Source organism: Ipomoea triloba, chromosome 9, assembly GCF_003576645.1.
Source record: "Ipomoea triloba cultivar NCNSP0323 chromosome 9, ASM357664v1".
Taxonomy (NCBI): Eukaryota; Viridiplantae; Streptophyta; class Magnoliopsida; order Solanales; family Convolvulaceae; genus Ipomoea; species Ipomoea triloba.
Window position 1 is genome coordinate 29,682,427 of NC_044924.1, and position 22,014 is coordinate 29,704,440.

General features: G+C 35.7%; 1 protein-coding gene across 1 annotated transcript; it reads left to right on the plus strand.

The window, feature by feature from the left end:
* Positions 1-14,547: 14,547 nt before the first annotated feature.
* LOC116029892 lies at positions 14,548-16,783 on the plus strand. Its single transcript, XM_031271939.1, has 2 exons — positions 14,548-14,700; positions 14,795-16,783. The coding sequence occupies exons 1-2, from the start codon at positions 14,548-14,550 to the stop codon at positions 16,781-16,783; spliced, it is 2,142 nt and encodes a 713-aa protein (XP_031127799.1).
* The last annotated feature ends 5,231 nt before the right edge of the window (positions 16,784-22,014 follow it).

Below are 22,014 nucleotides of genomic sequence, written 5' to 3' on the forward strand. Positions count from 1 at the left end.
CTTTTGCTTATTGGTTTGTGTTGATTTGGTTTTATTATATTATATATAGTATTGTCTTATTGATAAATCCTTTCACATTTATTACAATGACTAACATCATTTAACTCATTTGGGGTGGGTTTGGTGAATCAAACCTGCTTTATTATTATTTTTTTTCTTCTCAAAATGTTGAATCTCCCACCCCAAAGAACTCCTACGTCCTAGCCCAATAGAATATTTGGGAGGATGTGCTTACTGCGTACAAAGGAGACCCCTCACCCAACAGGATATTTGGAAGGATGTACTTACTACATACAAAGGAGTCCCCTCACTTTGAGAGAGTTGCTCCTCACACACTAATATTGATGAAAACTTGATCCTGAATCTTTTTTTAAAAATTTCACCTCTATTTTATTATTTTTATTGTGTTGAGTATATATATATTCCTCCTTATCATCAGTTTAAATTATTAATTGAAATGCAATATATCATACGAAATATATTATTCAATATCTAGAAGAATCATCCCCTTCCATGCGTCATTAATTTATTACTATTTACATCATATGTATAAATCACAATTCATTTAATAACTTATTAGTATTTATATCATAAATCACAATTCATTTCATCTATTATTATACGGAGTACTAATAAAGCAAAATATTTTGTTCTTTATTGCTATAAAGTCCCTTGCTTGTCCTTCTTTGCAATGATTCTTTGTTTGGGCATGGATATGCAACTTTTTATAAAGGGTTACACTTGTGTGAAACCGTCTCAAGGATCTTTATTTGTGAGACGGGTCAAGTCGGGTTGAATCAACATGCAAATGCCATACTTATAGGCACAAATGTCATGCTTATATGCTCAAATGTAATACTAATCAAGAATAAAATTGTTGTCATTTATAAGGAAAAATGTAATACTTTTGAAGAAAAATGTATATTAATAATTTTGCATTTTGATGTAAAAGTATTATATTTTCCATCAAAAGTATTACATTTTCCATAATAAATAATGTTCTCCTTACTTATAAAGAAAAATATAATACTTTTGAAGAAAAATGTAATACTCCTTACTTTTAAATTGAAATGTAAAAGTATTACATTTTCCCTTAAAAGTATTGCATTTACTATTATAAGTAACAAAAATATTATTCCTAATTAGTATTACATTTGAGCATATAAGTATGACATTTGTGCATATAAGTATCATATTTTTACATTGACCCAACCCGTCTCACGGTGAGACGGTCTCACACAAATTTTTGTCTTTTATAAATAATCAACCAATATAGTAATAGTCTTTGAACCAAATATGGAAAATAATCAAATATAGTTACTTGACATTTAATTTGCATGTATTACGTCCAATGTTGAAAAAATCGTCCTAGCCGCGGTAATTTTTGCTAGAATCGGAAATTTCCGCGACTTGCTGACTGGGCTTTTTAAAAAAAAAAAATTTTAGTAATTTTAAATCTTAAACATTTAAACTATTAATGTTATAATATGTTAACTAATACTCTAATAGTTTAATAAGCATGGTTGCAGTAGGCACTAGGCATTAGTTGTGCAGTAGACTAGCGTCTAGCGCCTAGGCGGCGACCTATACAAACGAAAAAAAAAAATAGTGCATGTGTTTGGGTGTATGTCATATATATATATATATATATATATATATATATATATATATATATATATATATCGATCGGAGATATTTGATACGTGGCTAACTAGAAATGTAACAGGTATGGAAGCGGACCAGAGGAGCAAACGGAAAAGGGCAAGGATTGCAGTCATAATGTGGTGGATCTGGAAGTGGAGGAATGATTTTATTTTCAACGGGATGAAAAGAGAACTCAAAGACAAGATTGACGGGCTACACAGATATTTCAAGGATGTGGAAGGGGCAATGGAACGAAACGCTGGACCGGAAAGGAGTCATGGAAGAGAAGACCGTCGAGCCCAACCATGGGCACCTCCACAGGCGGGTTGGATCAAAGTCAACACCGATGGGTGTGTGGATAAACACAAGCAAGCTGCCAGAGGAGGAGTGTTCCGAAATTCAAAAGCGGCATTTATTGGTGCCTTTGTGGGGAAGATTGGCATTTGCACACCGTTGAAAGCCGAACTGTGGGGAATCCATTCCGGAATGAAAGAGGCGTGGGAAAGGGGCTTTCGGAAAGTGGAAATGGACACTGACTGCATTAAGGCAGTCACCCTCGTCAACGGAAATGAGGATTACGATGGACCGGCTAGGAATATTGTAGAGTTATGCAGAGAATTAATGACACGAAACTGGGAATTCAAGCTAAGACACAGCCCAAGAGAGAATAATAGGGTGGCGGACACACTGGCCAAGAGGAGCCTCTACCAGAACGAGGACTATTGTTGGATGGAGGAACCGATTCGAGAGATAATGCCGCTGCTGCGCCATGACGAGCTGGGTCTTCTTGGGAACTCTACCACAGTGAGGATCAGCTAATGATCTAGGATGTTCTCCTCCCCATTTTGAAAAAAAAAAACTATTAACTTATTAACTACTTAACTATTAAAGTGTAAAGACTTAAAATATTAAACACTTTACAATTATTAACTTTTAAAATAATTTTAAAAAAATTTAAAAACAAAATTAAAAACAAATTAAAATTTTTAAAAATTAAAAATAAAAATAAAAAATCGCGCACCTAGCAATTTTTTGAACCTTGATTACGTCACATTTGGTTGAAGACTTTTGTACGCCCATTATCATGTTTGTTCGTCAATTTTGTTATTATACTATTCGATTCAAATTGTTTAGTAATTATAAAATTCATTACACATCCTTCTCTTCTCCTGCTTTTGAACAATAATTAATAAAAAATGATAAAGAAAAATATAAATAAAATTAAAAGATCATTAAATATGGAACTTCAATACACACACATGTGTGTGTGTTCGTTGAGTTGCAATTTTCTCTAACCAAATAATGAAATGGTAAATTCAATGAAATTTTATATATAAGAATGATATTACAATTCCATCCTACCAAACGTCCAATTATACTTTCAAAAATAAAATACAAATTAACCTTTAGAGTGGAAAAAAAATTTATTATTGGCAACAATAAACTAAGTTAAATAACCATTTACCAAACACTCATATGCCCCTTAATTTAGTCAATCTGATTTGAACTGGGATTAGTAACAGTACGGGCTTAAAGATGTCTCATATAGTTAAGACCTACTCATGACACCTCATGGTGTAACAAAAAAAAAAAAAAAAAAAANAAAAAAAAAAAAAAAAAAAACCATTTACCAAACACTCGATCATTTTAATTATTTGATATCAAGTTAAAATATTTTTTTTTAGTACAATTAAGTTAAACAGTTAAAATTGGCCAAAATTTAGTTAATAAAATGTTTGCCATAATAGTCAGATTTATGGTTAGAGAATCACTATATTAGTTGAAATAGGATAAAGCTACAATGATAAAAACTTTTCACCACAATCATTCACGATCTAATATGACAATAAAACTCTTTTTTATTCATGTAATACCATGAACTGGTCGACCCAACTAGCACTAAAGAATGGGATCTACCTAGTAATTAAATACAAATCATATATTATCGCTTAATATGGTGAAAATTTTTGGTCTGTTACTGTAGTGACATTTTTCAATGAAAAATGTTATTTCATACGGAGTATATGATAATATTCACAATTTGTCTTAATTAGATTTGTGTCTAATGTCTATACATATATAGCAAGAATGGTACAATTGCAATGGTGTTGCCAGCTATAGTACGATGGCATAATATATATTGTATTTCATTTTTACACCAAAAATCAGTATAATTTGCGTGCACGTAAAAATAAATAATAAATAAAAGAAATTCCGTACGTTCTATGTATTAAATTGGAAATGTTCATTCTTATGCAAATGCTTCGCCATAAGATTGATCATATTAGTTACCATCCTCTAGTCATGACAGGTCACCTTAGCTAGTAATATTCAATTATTCCAATTATTATTGTCTGGACTACGAATAAAAAATATATTATTTACGTAGATAAAGTATATTATTTTGTATACTATTAAATAATATACATTATTTGGCTAATCCTTTACCACTTAGTGTGCTGACCGTTGGGACGGAGGATTAGTCTTCTGGCTATAGGTTGGAGGGATACCTTTGGACAACAACAAAAAAATGTAATTTTAGTATATTAAAAATGTAAATTGTATTCAATGAAAGTACATTATTTGAGTACTAAAAATACATTATTTGAGGACTGAAGCTATCAATGGCACTTTAAAGGCTTTGATCTCCCCCATATATATCAGCACCAACTCCTCCCACACGAAATCTCTGGCATCGGAAATCGCGCCAGAGAGATTCTCAAATCACGCCTGAATTATCCTATTTGGTTTGTTGTTGCTTTGGGGTTTTATCATCTTGAAGTTTATCAGTTTGTAGCTTCATCAGATTGAAGTTTATTAGTTTTTGTGATTACATTTTCAAATATTGTGCTTCGTGGAGCTTAATTTTTTGGGTGTATATGTTCATACAAAAGAACTTGGTACTGCAACAGATTTATTGCAAATTGTAATGATAGGAAATGCACTGTGATTCTCTGAAGAGAGGTTTTAGCGCCAAAGTAGTGTTTGGTCCACCTTTTGCTTAATTTAGCTCCAAAGTAGTGCACTGCCAAGGAGATCTTGTTTCATTCTATTTATTAACATCTTAATTGCGGAGTATTATATAAACTTAATATATATCTTTCAAAAAAATTGAATATATACTGCAGCAGATTTTATGCAAGAAAAAAGTTTTCAAAAATAAATATTAAGAAGAAATAAAAAAAAAGGAAATTTAGAAAAAAAAATGTCAAGTTAGCGTCCATGTCAACATGCAACCTGCTAGATGGGGTGTTAACATGTTATCAGGTGAAATAGTATACATTTGGTGTGTTTAGTGACCAAATTACACTTTTTTTGTTCAGTGGCCAAATTGCACTTTCAGGTTTCGTTTAATGGAAAATTTGAACATTATTCCTTTTATATAATATAAATTTAGTACACAAATAATATATACTTTTAATATATTAAAAATGTCATTTTTTATGGTTCACACAGTACTATGTGAACAATGGTCCACTTAATAATTACTATTGGCCTACAATTGATTAAAAATTGAAAATTATTTATTTTAGGATAGATTTTGGAATTATTGTCCTTGATTGAATCCAATTAGCCCAGTCTAGATAATTACAATTGTTATACCATGGATCACGGTTCACGTTGCATTATGAAATGTGATCCAAAATGACATTCATATTATGTGTTTGTAGTTAATAAATTATATACATGCAATTAACATAGTATGTACATTCAATTTATTTATACGCACATAATCTATTAATTACAAAAATATAATATGTTAACTGCGAATACATCAAATTATACTCTTGACCATGATCCATATTGCAATGTAAACTATTAATAAATGTTCATTATTTAATATATCGAAGATACGTTATTTGTATACTGAATGTGTATTATTTGGTAATATACAAAATAATGTACTTTCAATACACAAATAATGTACCTTCAAAAAATGAACATTTGCGGTCCATTTGGTTTGTGAAAAATAATTGAGTAGAAGTGAAATTGAAACTTCATGGGAAAGAAATTACCATTAATGTTAATTACATTTGTTAATAAAATTGCTAAGAAGAAAAATACTTGTAAAAACTCCCTAAGTTGTAACAAGTCCTTGTGACAATTTGTTAGTTCAGCAGATAGTTCAAAAAAACAAAGTGTCTTATGATGTATTAGGTTTCTTATAGTTCAGTAGAAGGATCAGAAGGCTTTATGGACAACTTGCTGAACAAAACACTTGACCAAGACAAGGAAGACAAGAAGAGGATTCAGAGTCAGTTACGAAGACTTCAGATTTAACCGAATCTGGGCAACATATATATATGAGGAGGACTTCCAGTGATTGAACTAACGGAAGAAAATACAAAAGATCTGAATGGAAAAGCTTCCTTAGATGTGATAACAAGATATCTTGACAAAGCTTACCTTTGATTCAAGATGCATCTTCTTCATGAAGTATTGGGCAAGCAGTCACTCTGAAAGCAAGTTGCGCTGCGATTGAGGGGGAGCCTCAATTCAAGAAGATCGGGAGATCAAGTATTCCTCAACTCTTCAAGGCTGAACTCTAGAATGGTGATGATGAAGATTTCTAGAGTTGCCGTGTGATTCTCTACTGTAAATTGGTGATACATTTCCAGATTGATCAATGAAGAGTTGGGCAATCAGAGTGATGCCCCCCAGATGTAGGAATTGAGATTCCGAACTGGGTTACCAATTCTTAGTGTTCTTACTGCTTTGTTAGTTTCTTGCACATTATCTGCATAATACTCCTTGTTCTATTCTTTGCACTAGATCAGTAAATAGTTTAAAAGGTCATCTAACAAATCTAGTAATTGGATTTAACAGTTAGAAGACTCTTTTAGCATCTTAGACCAAGAACACGGTAGTCTAAGTTTTTCACTTGGTATCAGAGCGCAGCCTCAAGGTCTTTTCCCTTGATAACGATGTATCAGAGCGCAGCCTCAAGGTCTTTTCCCTTGATAACGATCCTTTGAAACTCTTTCGAATCTCTCTGTCCCTTGATAACGATCCTTTGAAACTCTTTCGAATCTCTCTGTTTTCCTTGTTACTAACCCTTTTTCTCAAGATTGGCTGTCTGTTTTCCTTGTTACTAACCCTTTTTCTCAAGATTGGCTGTTGTGTGCTCTAAAGAAGATATGGAAGGGTCAAGATTGGCTGTTGTGTGCTCTAAAGAAGATATGGAAGGGTAAGCAAGACCTCCTCAACTGATTGGGACAAATTATGCCTACTGGAAGGCAAGAACCAAGATCTATCTTCAAGCACAAGGAGTAAATGTGTGGAAGGCCGTCACTCATGGCTGGACTCACCCCAAAACGACTCAAGAAGATAAGTCAAAAATTCTTACTCCGGTTGAACAATGGACCCCCGAGGAAATTAGCAACAGTGAAAACAACAACAAGGCACTGAACACCATTACCGGATCGCTTGATGAGGGTCAATTCGGGTTAATCGCTGGATGCAGTTCTGCAAAGGATGCTTGGGAAATTCTTGAAAAACTTTATGAAGGAGACTCCTCTGTTAAACAAACCAAGATGCAGCAAGTCCTCACCAGATTTGAAGAATTACGAATGAAATATGAAGAAACCATCGTCGAATTTAATGCTAGGGTTCAAGAGTTGAAGAACAAAGCTGCCGTATTGGGGGAACCATTCTCCTCAGACAAACTGGTCAGGAAGATCCTTCGATCCCTTCCTATACGCTTCAGGATGAAAGTCACAGCAATTCAAGAAAGCGTAGGCTGGGAAACGAAATCGGTTGCGGAACTGATGAGCAATCTAAGAACATACGAAATGGATATTCTATCGCAAGACAACAACTCAAAAAGGGGCAAGAATGTTGCGTTTATTGCCGAAGAATGTGACTCAGAAGAAGAATGTGAAGAATTGGATGATGAATCTGTGGCAATGATAACAAGAAATTTCACCAAGATTCTCAAACAAATAAATCGAAGAAACAGAGGAGGCAAGAATCAACAAAACAGACCCAACAGTGCTGCTCCATCCTCGTCTAACTCATCGCGAACCGTCGGAAAATCGTCAAATTCGAATCAACAGAAAAACTTTAGTCAAAGCAATCAGTTCGGTCAAAATCAAAACTTGACTCGACAAAATCAATGGCAGCAAGGGGAAGTTAAGAACAAAAACAAAGGAATTCAGTGCAAAGAGTGTGAAGGGTTCGGACACATTCAAGTGGAATGTGCCACTTACCTCAAAAGAAAGAAGTCCATGAAGGCAACAACCTGGAGTGATGAAGAGTGTTCTGAAGAAGCTCAAGATGAAGATGAAGAAATATCTGGAAACTTCGTAGCCTTCACTGCAGTTGTTACTGAACCTAATTCGGATTTGGATAATGATTCAGATCATGAAGATGTAGATAAAATACCTTATGAAGAACTTGAACAATCCTACATCAAACTGTACAAGAAATGGGATATTCTCTTGAAGACTCACACAACCACAAATTCAAAAAATGAGTTTCTTGAAAAAAACATTGAATCCCTGAAGAAACAAGTTGCTGATACAAATGCTGAACTGTCCGAGTCCAACTCCAAAGTGATGAAGCTCTCGGCAGAATTGGAAGCTTACAAGAAACAGATTCAAATGATGAACACAACATCAACTCTCAATCAAATCCTTGACTCCGGAAGATCACCTAACGTTCGAAATGGTTTGGGGTACACTCAAAACTCTCAAAATTCTTTCACTACTAAGTTTGTCTCTGCAGGTACTAGTACTTGGACAAATGCTGAAACCCACCAGAAGACTTTGAGGAAATATAATCCAACATGTCACTACTGCTACAAGAAAGGCCACACGAGACCAGAATGTTACAGGTTCTATAGTGATCAGAGAACTGACAAATTTCAAAAGAAATGGATCACTCCAGTCAGTCGTCAAGTTTGGGTAAGAAAATCTGATCTAGTTTGCTACTCTATCCTTCTTGGAAAAGAAAAGGGAAAATGGTATTTCGATAGTGGCTGCTCTAGGCATATGACTGGCAGTAAAGAATTCCTCAAGAATGTGATTCCATATACTGGACAAGTGACCTTTGGTGATGGAATTAAGGGTGACAGCATGGGTATTGGGATCCTCAATGTAGCTGGACTGCCCTCACTATCAAAGGTACTGCTGGTACACGGTCTTAAAGCAAATCTGATCAGCATCAGCCAATTGTGTGACCAAAAGTTGAATGTAGGGTTCACGAAAGATCGATGCATTGTTAAGGACAAACTAAACAAAGTTATTATGGAAGGTATAAGATCCTCTGACAATTGCTATATTCTGTCTTCGAATCTTTTGTGTTGCAGCACCACCACAGATAATACAGAACTCTGGCATCAAAGACTTGGGCACATGAATTATCAAGATATGAACCATCTCATAAGTCATGAATGTGTAAGGGGGGTACCCAAGTTCAAAGTAAAGGAAATTGGTGTATGTGGCCCGTGCCAGCTGGGAAAGCAAACCAGAACCCCACACAAACATTTCAATCATATAGGAACCTCTTCGTGTCTGGATCTTCTGCATATGGACCTAATCGGACCAACACAGGTGGAAAGTTTGGGAGGTAAAAGGTACATCTTTGTCTGTGTTGATGACTACTCTCGTTTTTGCTGGGTAATGTTCCTCAGAAACAAGTTAGAAACCTTTGAACATTTTGAGAAACTGTGCTTGAAGCTGCAAAAAGAAAAGGGCCTGCATATTGGTAAAATTGTGAGGATTAGGTCAGATCATGGTAGGGAATTCGAAAACCAGCACTTCTCAACCTTCTGCTCCAAAAATGGGATCAACCATGAATTCTCAACCCCAAAAACCCCCCAGCAAAATGGAGTAGTTGAGCGAAAAAACAGAACCATCCAAGAAATGGCTCGAGTCTTGATAAACAGCAAAGACCTTCCTCAGTTCTTTTGGGTAGAGGCAGTTCATACTGCTTGTCATATAATCAACAGAGTGTATCTTAGACCTGGGATGTCGCATACACCATATGAGCTGTGGCGAGGAAGGAAACCAAATTTGAAGTACTTTCGCATTTTTGGCAGTAGATGCTATATCCTAAATGACAGAGAAAAGGTTGGAAAATTTGAACCAAAGAGTGATGAAGGCATATTCTTAGGGTACTCACCAAATAGTCGAGCCTACAGAGTCTACAACAAGCGTATCAAGACTGTCCAAGAATCTGTCAATGTAATTGTAGACGATCAACCGCAACCAGTTGGAAATTATCTACCAGCTGCTGATCTTGAATAGAACCAAACAAAAACAACTGATGAAAAAGGAGTCAAGAAATCTGAGTCAGACTCTGAACTAGATGACTCTGATCCAGACACTGAACAATACCAAAGAAAGTCAGACGATGAAAAAGGCATCAAGAAATCTGAGCTAAAATCGGAATCAGAGGACTCAAAATCACCCACTGAACAACAGCCAAATNAGAAGTCCATGAAGGCAACAACCTGGAGTGATGAAGAGTGTTCTGAAGAAGCTCAAGATGAAGATGAAGAAATATCTGGAAACTTCGTAGCCTTCACTGCAGTTGTTACTGAACCTAATTCGGATTTGGATAATGATTCAGATCATGAAGATGTAGATAAAATACCTTATGAAGAACTTGAACAATCCTACATCAAACTGTACAAGAAATGGGATATTCTCTTGAAGACTCACACAACCACAAATTCAAAAAATGAGTTTCTTGAAAAAAACATTGAATCCCTGAAGAAACAAGTTGCTGATACAAATGCTGAACTGTCCGAGTCCAACTCCAAAGTGATGAAGCTCTCGGCAGAATTGGAAGCTTACAAGAAACAGATTCAAATGATGAACACAACATCAACTCTCAATCAAATCCTTGACTCCGGAAGATCACCTAACGTTCGAAATGGTTTGGGGTACACTCAAAACTCTCAAAATTCTTTCACTACTAAGTTTGTCTCTGCAGGTACTAGTACTTGGACAAATGCTGAAACCCACCAGAAGACTTTGAGGAAATATAATCCAACATGTCACTACTGCTACAAGAAAGGCCACACGAGACCAGAATGTTACAGGTTCTATAGTGATCAGAGAACTGACAAATTTCAAAAGAAATGGATCACTCCAGTCAGTCGTCAAGTTTGGGTAAGAAAATCTGATCTAGTTTGCTACTCTATCCTTCTTGGAAAAGAAAAGGGAAAATGGTATTTCGATAGTGGCTGCTCTAGGCATATGACTGGCAGTAAAGAATTCCTCAAGAATGTGATTCCATATACTGGACAAGTGACCTTTGGTGATGGAATTAAGGGTGACAGCATGGGTATTGGGATCCTCAATGTAGCTGGACTGCCCTCACTATCAAAGGTACTGCTGGTACACGGTCTTAAAGCAAATCTGATCAGCATCAGCCAATTGTGTGACCAAAAGTTGAATGTAGGGTTCACGAAAGATCGATGCATTGTTAAGGACAAACTAAACAAAGTTATTATGGAAGGTATAAGATCCTCTGACAATTGCTATATTCTGTCTTCGAATCTTTTGTGTTGCAGCACCACCACAGATAATACAGAACTCTGGCATCAAAGACTTGGGCACATGAATTATCAAGATATGAACCATCTCATAAGTCATGAATGTGTAAGGGGGGTACCCAAGTTCAAAGTAAAGGAAATTGGTGTATGTGGCCCGTGCCAGCTGGGAAAGCAAACCAGAACCCCACACAAACATTTCAATCATATAGGAACCTCTTCGTGTCTGGATCTTCTGCATATGGACCTAATCGGACCAACACAGGTGGAAAGTTTGGGAGGTAAAAGGTACATCTTTGTCTGTGTTGATGACTACTCTCGTTTTTGCTGGGTAATGTTCCTCAGAAACAAGTTAGAAACCTTTGAACATTTTGAGAAACTGTGCTTGAAGCTGCAAAAAGAAAAGGGCCTGCATATTGGTAAAATTGTGAGGATTAGGTCAGATCATGGTAGGGAATTCGAAAACCAGCACTTCTCAACCTTCTGCTCCAAAAATGGGATCAACCATGAATTCTCAACCCCAAAAACCCCCCAGCAAAATGGAGTAGTTGAGCGAAAAAACAGAACCATCCAAGAAATGGCTCGAGTCTTGATAAACAGCAAAGACCTTCCTCAGTTCTTTTGGGTAGAGGCAGTTCATACTGCTTGTCATATAATCAACAGAGTGTATCTTAGACCTGGGATGTCGCATACACCATATGAGCTGTGGCGAGGAAGGAAACCAAATTTGAAGTACTTTCGCATTTTTGGCAGTAGATGCTATATCCTAAATGACAGAGAAAAGGTTGGAAAATTTGAACCAAAGAGTGATGAAGGCATATTCTTAGGGTACTCACCAAATAGTCGAGCCTACAGAGTCTACAACAAGCGTATCAAGACTGTCCAAGAATCTGTCAATGTAATTGTAGACGATCAACCGCAACCAGTTGGAAATTATCTACCAGCTGCTGATCTTGAATAGAACCAAACAAAAACAACTGATGAAAAAGGAGTCAAGAAATCTGAGTCAGACTCTGAACTAGATGACTCTGATCCAGACACTGAACAATACCAAAGAAAGTCAGACGATGAAAAAGGCATCAAGAAATCTGAGCTAAAATCGGAATCAGAGGACTCAAAATCACCCAAATCTGAGCTAAAATCGGAATCAGAGGACTCAAAATCACCCACTGAACAACAGCCAAATGTAGGTAACCATCCATCTACACCCACTGAACAACAGCCAAATGTAGGTAACCATCCATCTACACTCACTGAACAACAGCCAAATGTAGGTAACCATCCATCTACACTATCAAAGCAAGTTCCTACACATGTTCAAAAGAATCATCCCGCTAAGAACATATTGGGGACACCCACCGCCGGTGTTCAAACCAGAGGAATGCTAAGAGGCAGTCTAGCTGAGTTATCTGGGTACGCGTGTTACACATCAAAATTTGAACCCAAGAATTACAAAGAAGCACTTCAAGATGAAGACTGGATAAGGGCTATGCAGGATGAACTTGCTCAATTTGAGAGAAATGAGGTATGGGATCTTGTGCCTTGTCCTTTAGATGCGAATGTAGTAGGCACAATGTGGATTTTTCGAAACAAAACCGATGAAGAGGGAAATGCGGCCAGAAATAAGGCCAGACTGGTGGCTCAAGGTTACTCACAAGTTGAAGGGATTGACTATGAAGAAACGTTTGCACCTGTGGCCAGACTTGAGTCAGTCAGATTGCTGTTGGCCGTCTCCTGCATTCTGAACTTTCAACTGAACCAGATGGACGTAAAAACTGCCTTTTTGAATGGACTTCTCAATGAGGAAATCTTCGTAGCTCAACCAAAAGGATTTGAGAATCCACAGCATCTTGATTACGTCTACAAACTGAAAAAGGCCCTTTATGGTCTGAATCAGGCACCAAGAGCATGGTATGAACGACTCACCCAATATCTCCTGAAAAATGGGTACACTCGCGATGGGGCAGACAAAACACTGTTTGTTAAAAAGACCACTGGACACATAACTGGCCCAGGTTTATGTAGATGACATCGTTTTCGGCTCAACATCCCCTGCAAATGTTAAGGAGTTCATTCAAGTCATGGAAAAGGAATTTGAAATGAGCATGATAGGGGAACTGACATGCTTCTTGGGTCTACAAGTAAAACAGATGGAAACAGGGTTGTTTCTGTCACAAACCAAATATGCCTAAAACTTGGTCAAAAGATTTAGTCTTGACTCTGCTAAGGAAGCTAAAACACCTCTTTCCACAACGCTAAAACTATCAAAAGACTCCAACTCAAAACCTGTTGAAGACAAACTCTATCGAAGTATGATTGGCAGTCTACTGTACCTAACGGTAAGCAGACCTGATATAATGTTCAGTGTAGGTCTGTGTGCACGCTTCCAAGCAAATCCAAGGGAAGCACACTTGAATGCAATTAAAAGAATAATCAAATATGTTAAGGGGACTGTGAATTATGGACTATGGTATTCGCGTGACTCAGGAACTGAACTACTTGGATACAGCGATGCTGACTGGGCAGGAAATCTGGAGGACAGAAAAAGTACATCAGGAGGGTGTTTTTTCTTAGGAAAAAAACTTTGTCTCATGGTTCAGCAAGAAGCAAAACTCAATCTCATTATCTACGGCAGAAGCTGAATACATAGCTGCTGGGAGTTGCTGCACTCAACTCATATGGATGAAACAGATGCTGAACGATTATGGACTAAAGTTCAGTAGTGCTGATCTTCACTGCGACAACACCAGCGCTATCAATATTGCAAAAAACCCTGTCCAGCATTCCCGCACTAAGCATATAGATATCAGACATCATTTCATCAGGGATCTTGTGGAAAGTGGAGACATAAAAATGCACTACATACCAACAGACAAACAACTGGGAGACATATTTACAAAGGCACTGGATCCGACCAGATTCAACATCCTAAAATCAGAACTCGGCATGTGTAATGGTCCACCGAACTAGTACAGTAAGTGGGACACTCTTTTTTCCTTATCATAGGTTATTTCTCTCAAAACTTTTTTTTATAATTTTCTTTTTTTCTTTTTTTTTTTTGCGCGCTATACTAATATCTGTTTTTGATAAGCATATAATATCTAAGGAACAGTGTACCCGACTGACCAAACTGCTATAGCATTAATTACGGAGAAGACAACTGTCAAATCTACACGACTCCCACTCTCCTCATGCCTCATCACGTGACCCGAAAAAGCAGGTCATCATGGAGTCCTTCGACCTTTGAAAAACCAGTTACAGTTAGAGGAAATCAAAGATCACGAAAATCTCTCAAAGCTGCAAACCCCCTCGCAATGGATCAAGATGAAACCCAATATTTTGATTTCTCCAGACTCACAAACAGATATCCCTCTGAAATTCAACATCAAGCATCACGAGAGATGGTTATGATAGTCAACAACAAGATGAAACCTCCAGGAGGAGAACCAATCTGGTCGTGGTACTCAAGAGCAGAGCAACTAGACTACCTGAAAGGGTTTCTCAAACCAATTGCATTCGAGAAAGGAGAAACAGCTAAGGCCAAAGATCCTGAGGTTTATTCTAAAACATCCTCCTTTTCTTCATTTTTTTTCTTAATAAATGACTATACATGAACAACATAGTTTCTGCCTTTAATATTTTTATCAGGATATAATTGTTCTATCAGATACTGAGGATGATATTAACCCAGAAAATGTCACTGTAGAAAAACCTTTGCCCTTAGTGTCTGTAAAACAAGAACCAATAGATGATGAACATGAAAAATTGCCTGTTCCTGAGAAAAATCTACCCGTGCCTGATAATGTCAACCCAGAATCAGCTGTAGTATATGGTCCTCATCAACTTGAACCTCCTGCTTCCCTTTTCACCAAACTAAACTTGTTTAACATCATGGATGAACACAGAAGATCAACGTCTCTCACAAATAGACTGTCTATTCCACTAAATATCCCACAAAGTACAAAACCCACACAAGATAAAACTCTGTCCTTGCCATCACCACAAACCACACAAGTAGAAATCCCTGAACATCAAAATCCTGAAAATCCTCTCCCCATTCAGTCAGAAAACTCTCATACTGATGAAACTAGGTCTGAACCTCAATCTGAACCAAATCCTGAAACAACACCTACCATCCCCATTGATGATTCTCCACTAGATTTTGAGTTTGAAACAGGAAATCCTCCAGAATTACCAGTTGCAGAACAAACTGATGAAGAAGACAATTTGCCTTTGTCTCAAGTGAAGAAGAACCAAGCAAAAGCAAAAGGAAAGAAGAAGATTCAAGAAGAACATGTGGACAAAAATCCTGTGGCAAAAACTCAAGTCTTTCCCGCTCCTGTCACCAGGCGAAAAACCAGGTCATCCACAACACAACAGGAGAAGGAGATCCCCTCACCAACACGAAAAACCAAGAGAAAACAGCCAATTGCTGAACAACCTGCCCCTGTGGAAACCACTACTAGTAAGAAGAGAAAGAAGATCACCACTCAAACTCAGCAACCTGAAAGCCAGTCGGATGTCTCTGCCGTAACACCCCTTGAAGTAATCACCCCTCAATTCCTATCTGATGAGTATGCTGCAAGGTGGGACTCAACAAACAAAAGGAAAATCCTGAGCGAAAGGTATCTTGATGTTGAAAAGTTCAAGTCTCAGTGCCAACTAATGCCAGTGGTTGAGAAGCTAAATCTTGTCAAGTCTGTAACAACTCAGACTAGCTATCCACCTATTGCCATCAAGGAATTTTATGCAAACCTTCTGAAGACTATCAAGGAGGCCGGCTCACATGTCTACGGACGTGTTTGGCTGAGAGGAAAGGAATACAATTTTGACACACGTACCATCAATCTGTATCTGGGCATAGATGCAAGTGACATTGAAGACCCTGTTATTGGTGCAAATACCATCACAAAAGTCATTACAGGAGGAACCTACAGCTACTGGCCTGCTGAAACCAACATGTTACCAGCAAAATCTCTCACAACAAAGTATGCTATTCTGCACAAACTAGCCATGACAAATTGGATGCCGAATGAACACCGAGGAGGCTTAAACTTTCTTATGGCCACCCTGATCTACAAGATAGGCAAAGGTATTCCCGTTGATTTAGGTGAAATTATCTTCAAACATGTGGCATCCTTCAGAAAACCAGAGTCTAAGGAGAGCAAGGTAAAGCTGCCTTTCCCCTGCACAATTTATGGAGTTCTGCGCTCACAAGGTTTCAAACCAGAACCAAATGAACCTATGGAAGCACCACAAGTCAGAACAATTGATGCCAGACTGAAACAAGGAAGTCATGTGCTTGATATCTTTCCAGAACATGCAAGTAGCTCAACCCCAGCTCTGAACCTTGATGTACCATTTACCAGCAAACTCACAGCACAGCACCTCAACAAAAGCATCAGAGATCTTAACACAATCATCCAGATACTTGTTGAAAAGAGAACAATTGAGATGCAATTGAGAGAACAATTGAGATTGAGAGACCAAGAGATGACTGCTGCTGTTGCTGAAACACCCACTGATCCATCTACTGCACCTGGAGCTGATTCCACCGCACCTGAAGCTGCTTCCACTGCACCTGAAGCTGAATCCACTGCAGACAGCCAGGACGATGAGTCCTCAGAATCTGAATGATTCTGTTCTAAAACCTGGGTTGCCTTTTCTACTTGGTCCTGCTATGGAATCTTGTGGCTACAGATTCACAAGTTCCTGGCAATAGGGGGAGTAGGAACAACCTTCTAAACATTGGTTACTACTGGTTACTGGTTACTTTTTTTTTATGAAGAAGATGATTGGTTACAAGCATGGCTACTTGGGTACTAGTCTTGATAAAAGACCCTTCTGCTGAAATGGACTATTTGTAATAGGGTCTCATGTTAGTTTTCATTGTATTTTGTTTGATGATATAATCATCTTCGTACTTTGTTTGGATGTTTAATTCAGTTTCTGTTGGACTTTTGTCTTAAATAAACGTTGTTTTTGACTATCTCTGATATTTTAGGAAGATTGTTGTAAATTGCCAAGAAACTTGTTACAAAGGGAGAGATTGTTAATAAAATTGCTAAGAAGAAAAATACTTGTAAAAACTCACTAAGTTGTAACAAGTCCTTGTGACAATTTGTTAGTTCAGCAGATAGTTCAAAAAAACAAAGTGTCTTATGATGTATTAGGTTTCTTATAGTTCAGCAGAAGGATCAGAAGGCTTTATGGACAACTTGCTGAACAAAACACTTGACCAAGACAAGGAAGACAAGAAGAGGATTCAGAGTCAGTTACGAAGACTTCAGATTTAACCGAATCTGGGCAACATATATATATGAGGAGGACTTCCAGTGATTGAACTAACGGAAGAAAATACAAAAGATCTGAATGGAAAAACTTCCTTAGATGTGATAACAAGATATCTTGACAAAGCTTACCTTTGATTCAAGATGCATCTTCTTCATGAAGTATTGGGCAAGCAGTCACTCTGAAAGCCAGTTGCGCTGCAATTGAGGGGGAGCCTCAATTCAAGAAGATCGGGAGATCAAGTATTCCTCAACTCTTCAAGGCTGAACTCTAGAATGGTGATGATGAAGATTTCTAGAGTTGCCGTGTGATTCTCTACTGTAAATTGGTGATACATTTCCAGATTGATCAATGAAGAGTTGGGCAATCAGAGTGATGCCCCCCAGATGTAGGAATTGAGATTCCGAACTGGGTTACCAATTCTTAGTGTTCTTACTGCTTTGTTAGTTTCTTGCACATTATCTGCATAATACTCCTTGTTCTATTCTTTGCACTAGATCAGTAAATAGTTTAAAAGGTCATCTAACAAATCTAGTAATTGGATTTAACAGTTGGAAGACTCTTTTAGCATCTTAGACCAAGAACACGGTAGTCTAAGTTTTTCAACATTGTTTGGTTGGTAGAAAAGAAATTACTAAGAATATTGATTCCATTGTTTAGTTGGGTTTGAAATTGTAAGAAATAATTAGCATAAAGAAAAATATGCCCCTATATAATAATAATAATAATAGTAATAATAATAATAATAATAATAATAATAATAATAATAATAATAAAGAGAGAGTGTGTGTGTTTTAGAGGGTAAAATTGTCCTACTAATTTTTCATGGAAAACAAAATACGAAAGAGGGGGAGGGAAAGGGGGAGGGGAGGGGAGGTGGGGAGTGGAAAACTTTTTCCTCATTCTTTTGAGGAAAACATTTTCTAGTGAAAAAAGTTTTCTATGAGCCAAACTAAAGAAAATTTAATTTTCCTCAAATTTAGAGAGTGCTTGATAGGAAGAAAAGTTTGAACTTTCTTGGAATTTTAAAAGATGGGAAATTATTCCCACGTTTGGTGCAATATTTGACTTTGGAAAGTTCGGGTCAATGGAATCACATTCCATGTTATCAGAGAAAGTAAATCCCACATAGGGGAAGTAAGATTCTTTTTTTCCTAGGTGACTGGGAATTACTAAATATATTTAATTACGTGCTTGCAAAAATAAATATATTTAATTACGTATTTATCTTTTTTGGTGTCAAGTTAAAAGTTTATTATAAATGTAAAAATTTGTCTCTCCCACCATTATACATTATTTATCAAAGAAATTTACATCCAGATAGTAGTTAAAGTTTTTTGTAATATAATTTGCAATATGATTCATTACGTAGGCTATGTTTGGCAAACCTATCTGAAAAGGTAGTTGAAAACTGAAAAACTATAAGCTCGAAGCTGAAATCTGAAGAGTTGTTAAGCTAGTTGTTATGCTTAAAAGTCTTTCGTAAAATTAACTTTTTGATAAGCTGATAAATGTAAAAAACTAAAAAGGACATCTTCATACAATTTAAGTAGTTTTAAATTTAAATATGTTTTTTATATATTAAAATATAAAATAGTGAAATCAATATATTTTAATAAAATATAAAGTAAGAATATATATTTGAAAACATATAAAGTAAAACAAAATGTTTATAATTCATGAGATTAGTTCATACAAAAATCAATGTTCACACACAAATGTCAAATTGAAATTACAACCAAACATATTGAAGAGAAAAAAGTCAAAAAGGTTTAGCCAAAAAGGTTTTAATTGGAAAGGGTAAATGATGTCATTTCTTTAAAATAATAAGGATGGAAAAAAGAAGAAGTTAGGAAGCTACTAGCTTATTTTGAAATGCTACCTTAGGTAGCGTTTAAAAATAAACTCTTATTTTAAGCTACTAGCTTATTTTGGGAACATTACCAAACAGAGCTTATAGCTTATTAGTAGCTTAAAATAAGCTATAAGCTCCAAAATAAGCTCTGCTAAACAGAGTCGTAATGATACAATTGGCTATGTTTGGCAAACCTAGCTGAAAAGGTAGCAGAAAGCTGAAAAGTAGCTGAAAACTGAAAAGCTATAAGCTCGAAGCTGAAATCTGAAGAGCTGTTAAGCTAGCTGTTATGCTTAAAAGTGTTTGGTAAAATTAACTTTTGATAAGCTGATAACTGTAAAAAGACTAAAAATGACATCTTCATACAATTTAAATAATTTTAAATTTAAATAGGTTTGTTTATATATTAAAATATAAAATAATGACATCAATATATTTAAATAAAATATAAAGTAAGAACATATATTTGTAAATATATAAAGTAAAAAAAAATGTTTTTAATTCATAAGATTAGTTCATACAAAAATTAATGTTCAAACACAAATGTCAAACTGAAATTACAACCAAATATAATGAAAAAAAAAGTCAAAAGAGTTTTAATTGAGAGGAGTAAAGGATGTCATTTATTTAAAATAATAAGGATAAAGATGGAAAAAAGTTAAAAAGCTACTAGCTTATTTGTGAAAAGCTATCTCAAGTAGCATTTCAAAATAAGCTTTTATTTTAAGCTACTAGCTTATTTTGAGAACATTACCAAACAGAGCTTATAGCTTATTAGTAGCTTAAAATAAGCTATAAACTCCTAAATAAGCTCTGCCAAACAGAGCCAATATGCGTGTGTATGTGTGTATTTATGTGTTTATTTATATGTATGTCAGTATGTATAAACTTGATTAACTTGATTAACTTGATTTTAAATTTTGGTTACTTAACTAATTTGATGAGTTAGTGATCTTTTTATCCATACATATTATTTTGTATTTTGAATATTCTTGTTATAGATTGAAATTTTTGGCATATGATTTATTAATTTACAAATAATTTATTGAACTCTCAAATATTTGTTATAATTTTTATTAATTTTAATGTTTGTATATCAAGGATATATTCGAGATTAAAAAAATTTCTTGAGATGTTTGAACGAACCAAACATGTTAATTTTTCTAAGTAATTTAGTTGTTATGTTTCCATGGTAACGCCAAACATGTTAATTAATTTTCCTAGTAAAATTATTCTCATCAAATATATTTTTTAGAAACATTTTCTAAGAAATTTTATTGATGAGAAAGTATAAATGTTTCAAACAACATTAACGATGGGAAGCACATTCATAGTTCATACTGGAGCTACGTAGGAAGTTAGAAGTCACATTGAAATTGGTTTCACAAAGCTTATTTATTTTGTCTTGCGCCTGTTTTACGTGTTTTGGGGATATTTTATTGTATAAATCGTCATTCAAAACACTGATTTAGCTGCGATCCAATTTCTATCAATTATAAATGTTACCCCACTACTTTAGAATAACTAGTAATGAGTTTTTAATTTCCTTATTCTATTTGCATCAAAGCTTGTGGTCAACCAACTCTTCAAATTAGTGTCTCAGCTACAAAGGGAAACCACCTAGCCAAGAAGACTGAATGATCTTTTGTAACACACGGAAAAATGGGGTCTTGAATTTGATCAACAAAACTCTTTTTTGTATTGTCAAATTCTTGTAGCTTATGGAGTGTGGGACTGATAACAGAGTAATTAAATTAACGCGCGATTCATCTTTTGATGACTTGAGCTATATAATCTCGATCTAATGAGGTTATCCTTGATGAGATTTGATTTAGAGGACCTCAACATAATTAATAGAATCATCCTACAATTAAAACACTTGAGTCTGCTGATGACCTCATCTTCGCAAGGTCATCCTAATATCCTGTGATGAATTGAATTGAATGAGCTCATGTCGGTGTGGTCATCTCAGCATTGGAAAACTTGAATTGAATGACCTTAACCCAACAAGGTCATTTTGGCACCATATGGTAGCTCGAACTTACAAGTTCAAGAAAGTTTGACTCAAGATAGTCCTGACTCATAGATGAGGTGAGATTGGTTACAAACAGGACATGAATCAACTTGACCTAGATGTGTATGAGGTCGACAAAATTAATAACTAACTCCGAAGAAAGTGTAAAGTCAACGAATGGAGGACACTATATGATTGGTTACTACTCAAAATTAGTTATACGATTTTATAAATACCTTGAAATCCTTATCTCATGAGAACATTCTCTTCAAACACATCTTGTTATTACAAAACTTGATCAATAGCAAAAACAATTGTTCTCACACCATTTCCTTGTCCAATTCATCTTTTTATCCATAACTAATTAAAGCTATCCTTATTTGAATTATTTCATTCACAGTACAATGTATCTATATAGCCTATGGAATTTTTGGACAAAAATACGTGACATTAATTGTTGTAAATGTAAAAATTCTAGAAATTCAATGCATTTTTCAAATAAAAGCAACAATAAATATAGTATTAATTTGTGTAGGAATTTGAATTTCACGAGATTTTATTAGGTGTTAAAGTGTACTGTTAGAGCCTAACTATGAATATGAAATTGATAAGGAAAAATATCGGTTCTCTTTTGAAGAAACAAGCTCAATAATTAATCAATGACCGAATACAATGAGGAGAAGAATCTTCTCAAATACAACGACGAAC

Coding starts and splice junctions, on each gene's coding strand:
- LOC116029892 (XM_031271939.1), top strand. CDS start 14,548: ATGGTTATGATAGTCAACAACAAGATGAAACCTCCAGGAGGAGAACCA. Junction 14,701..14,794: donor CTAAGGCCAAAGATCCTGAG/GTTTATTCTAAA, acceptor TATTTTTATCAG/GATATAATTGTTCTATCAGA.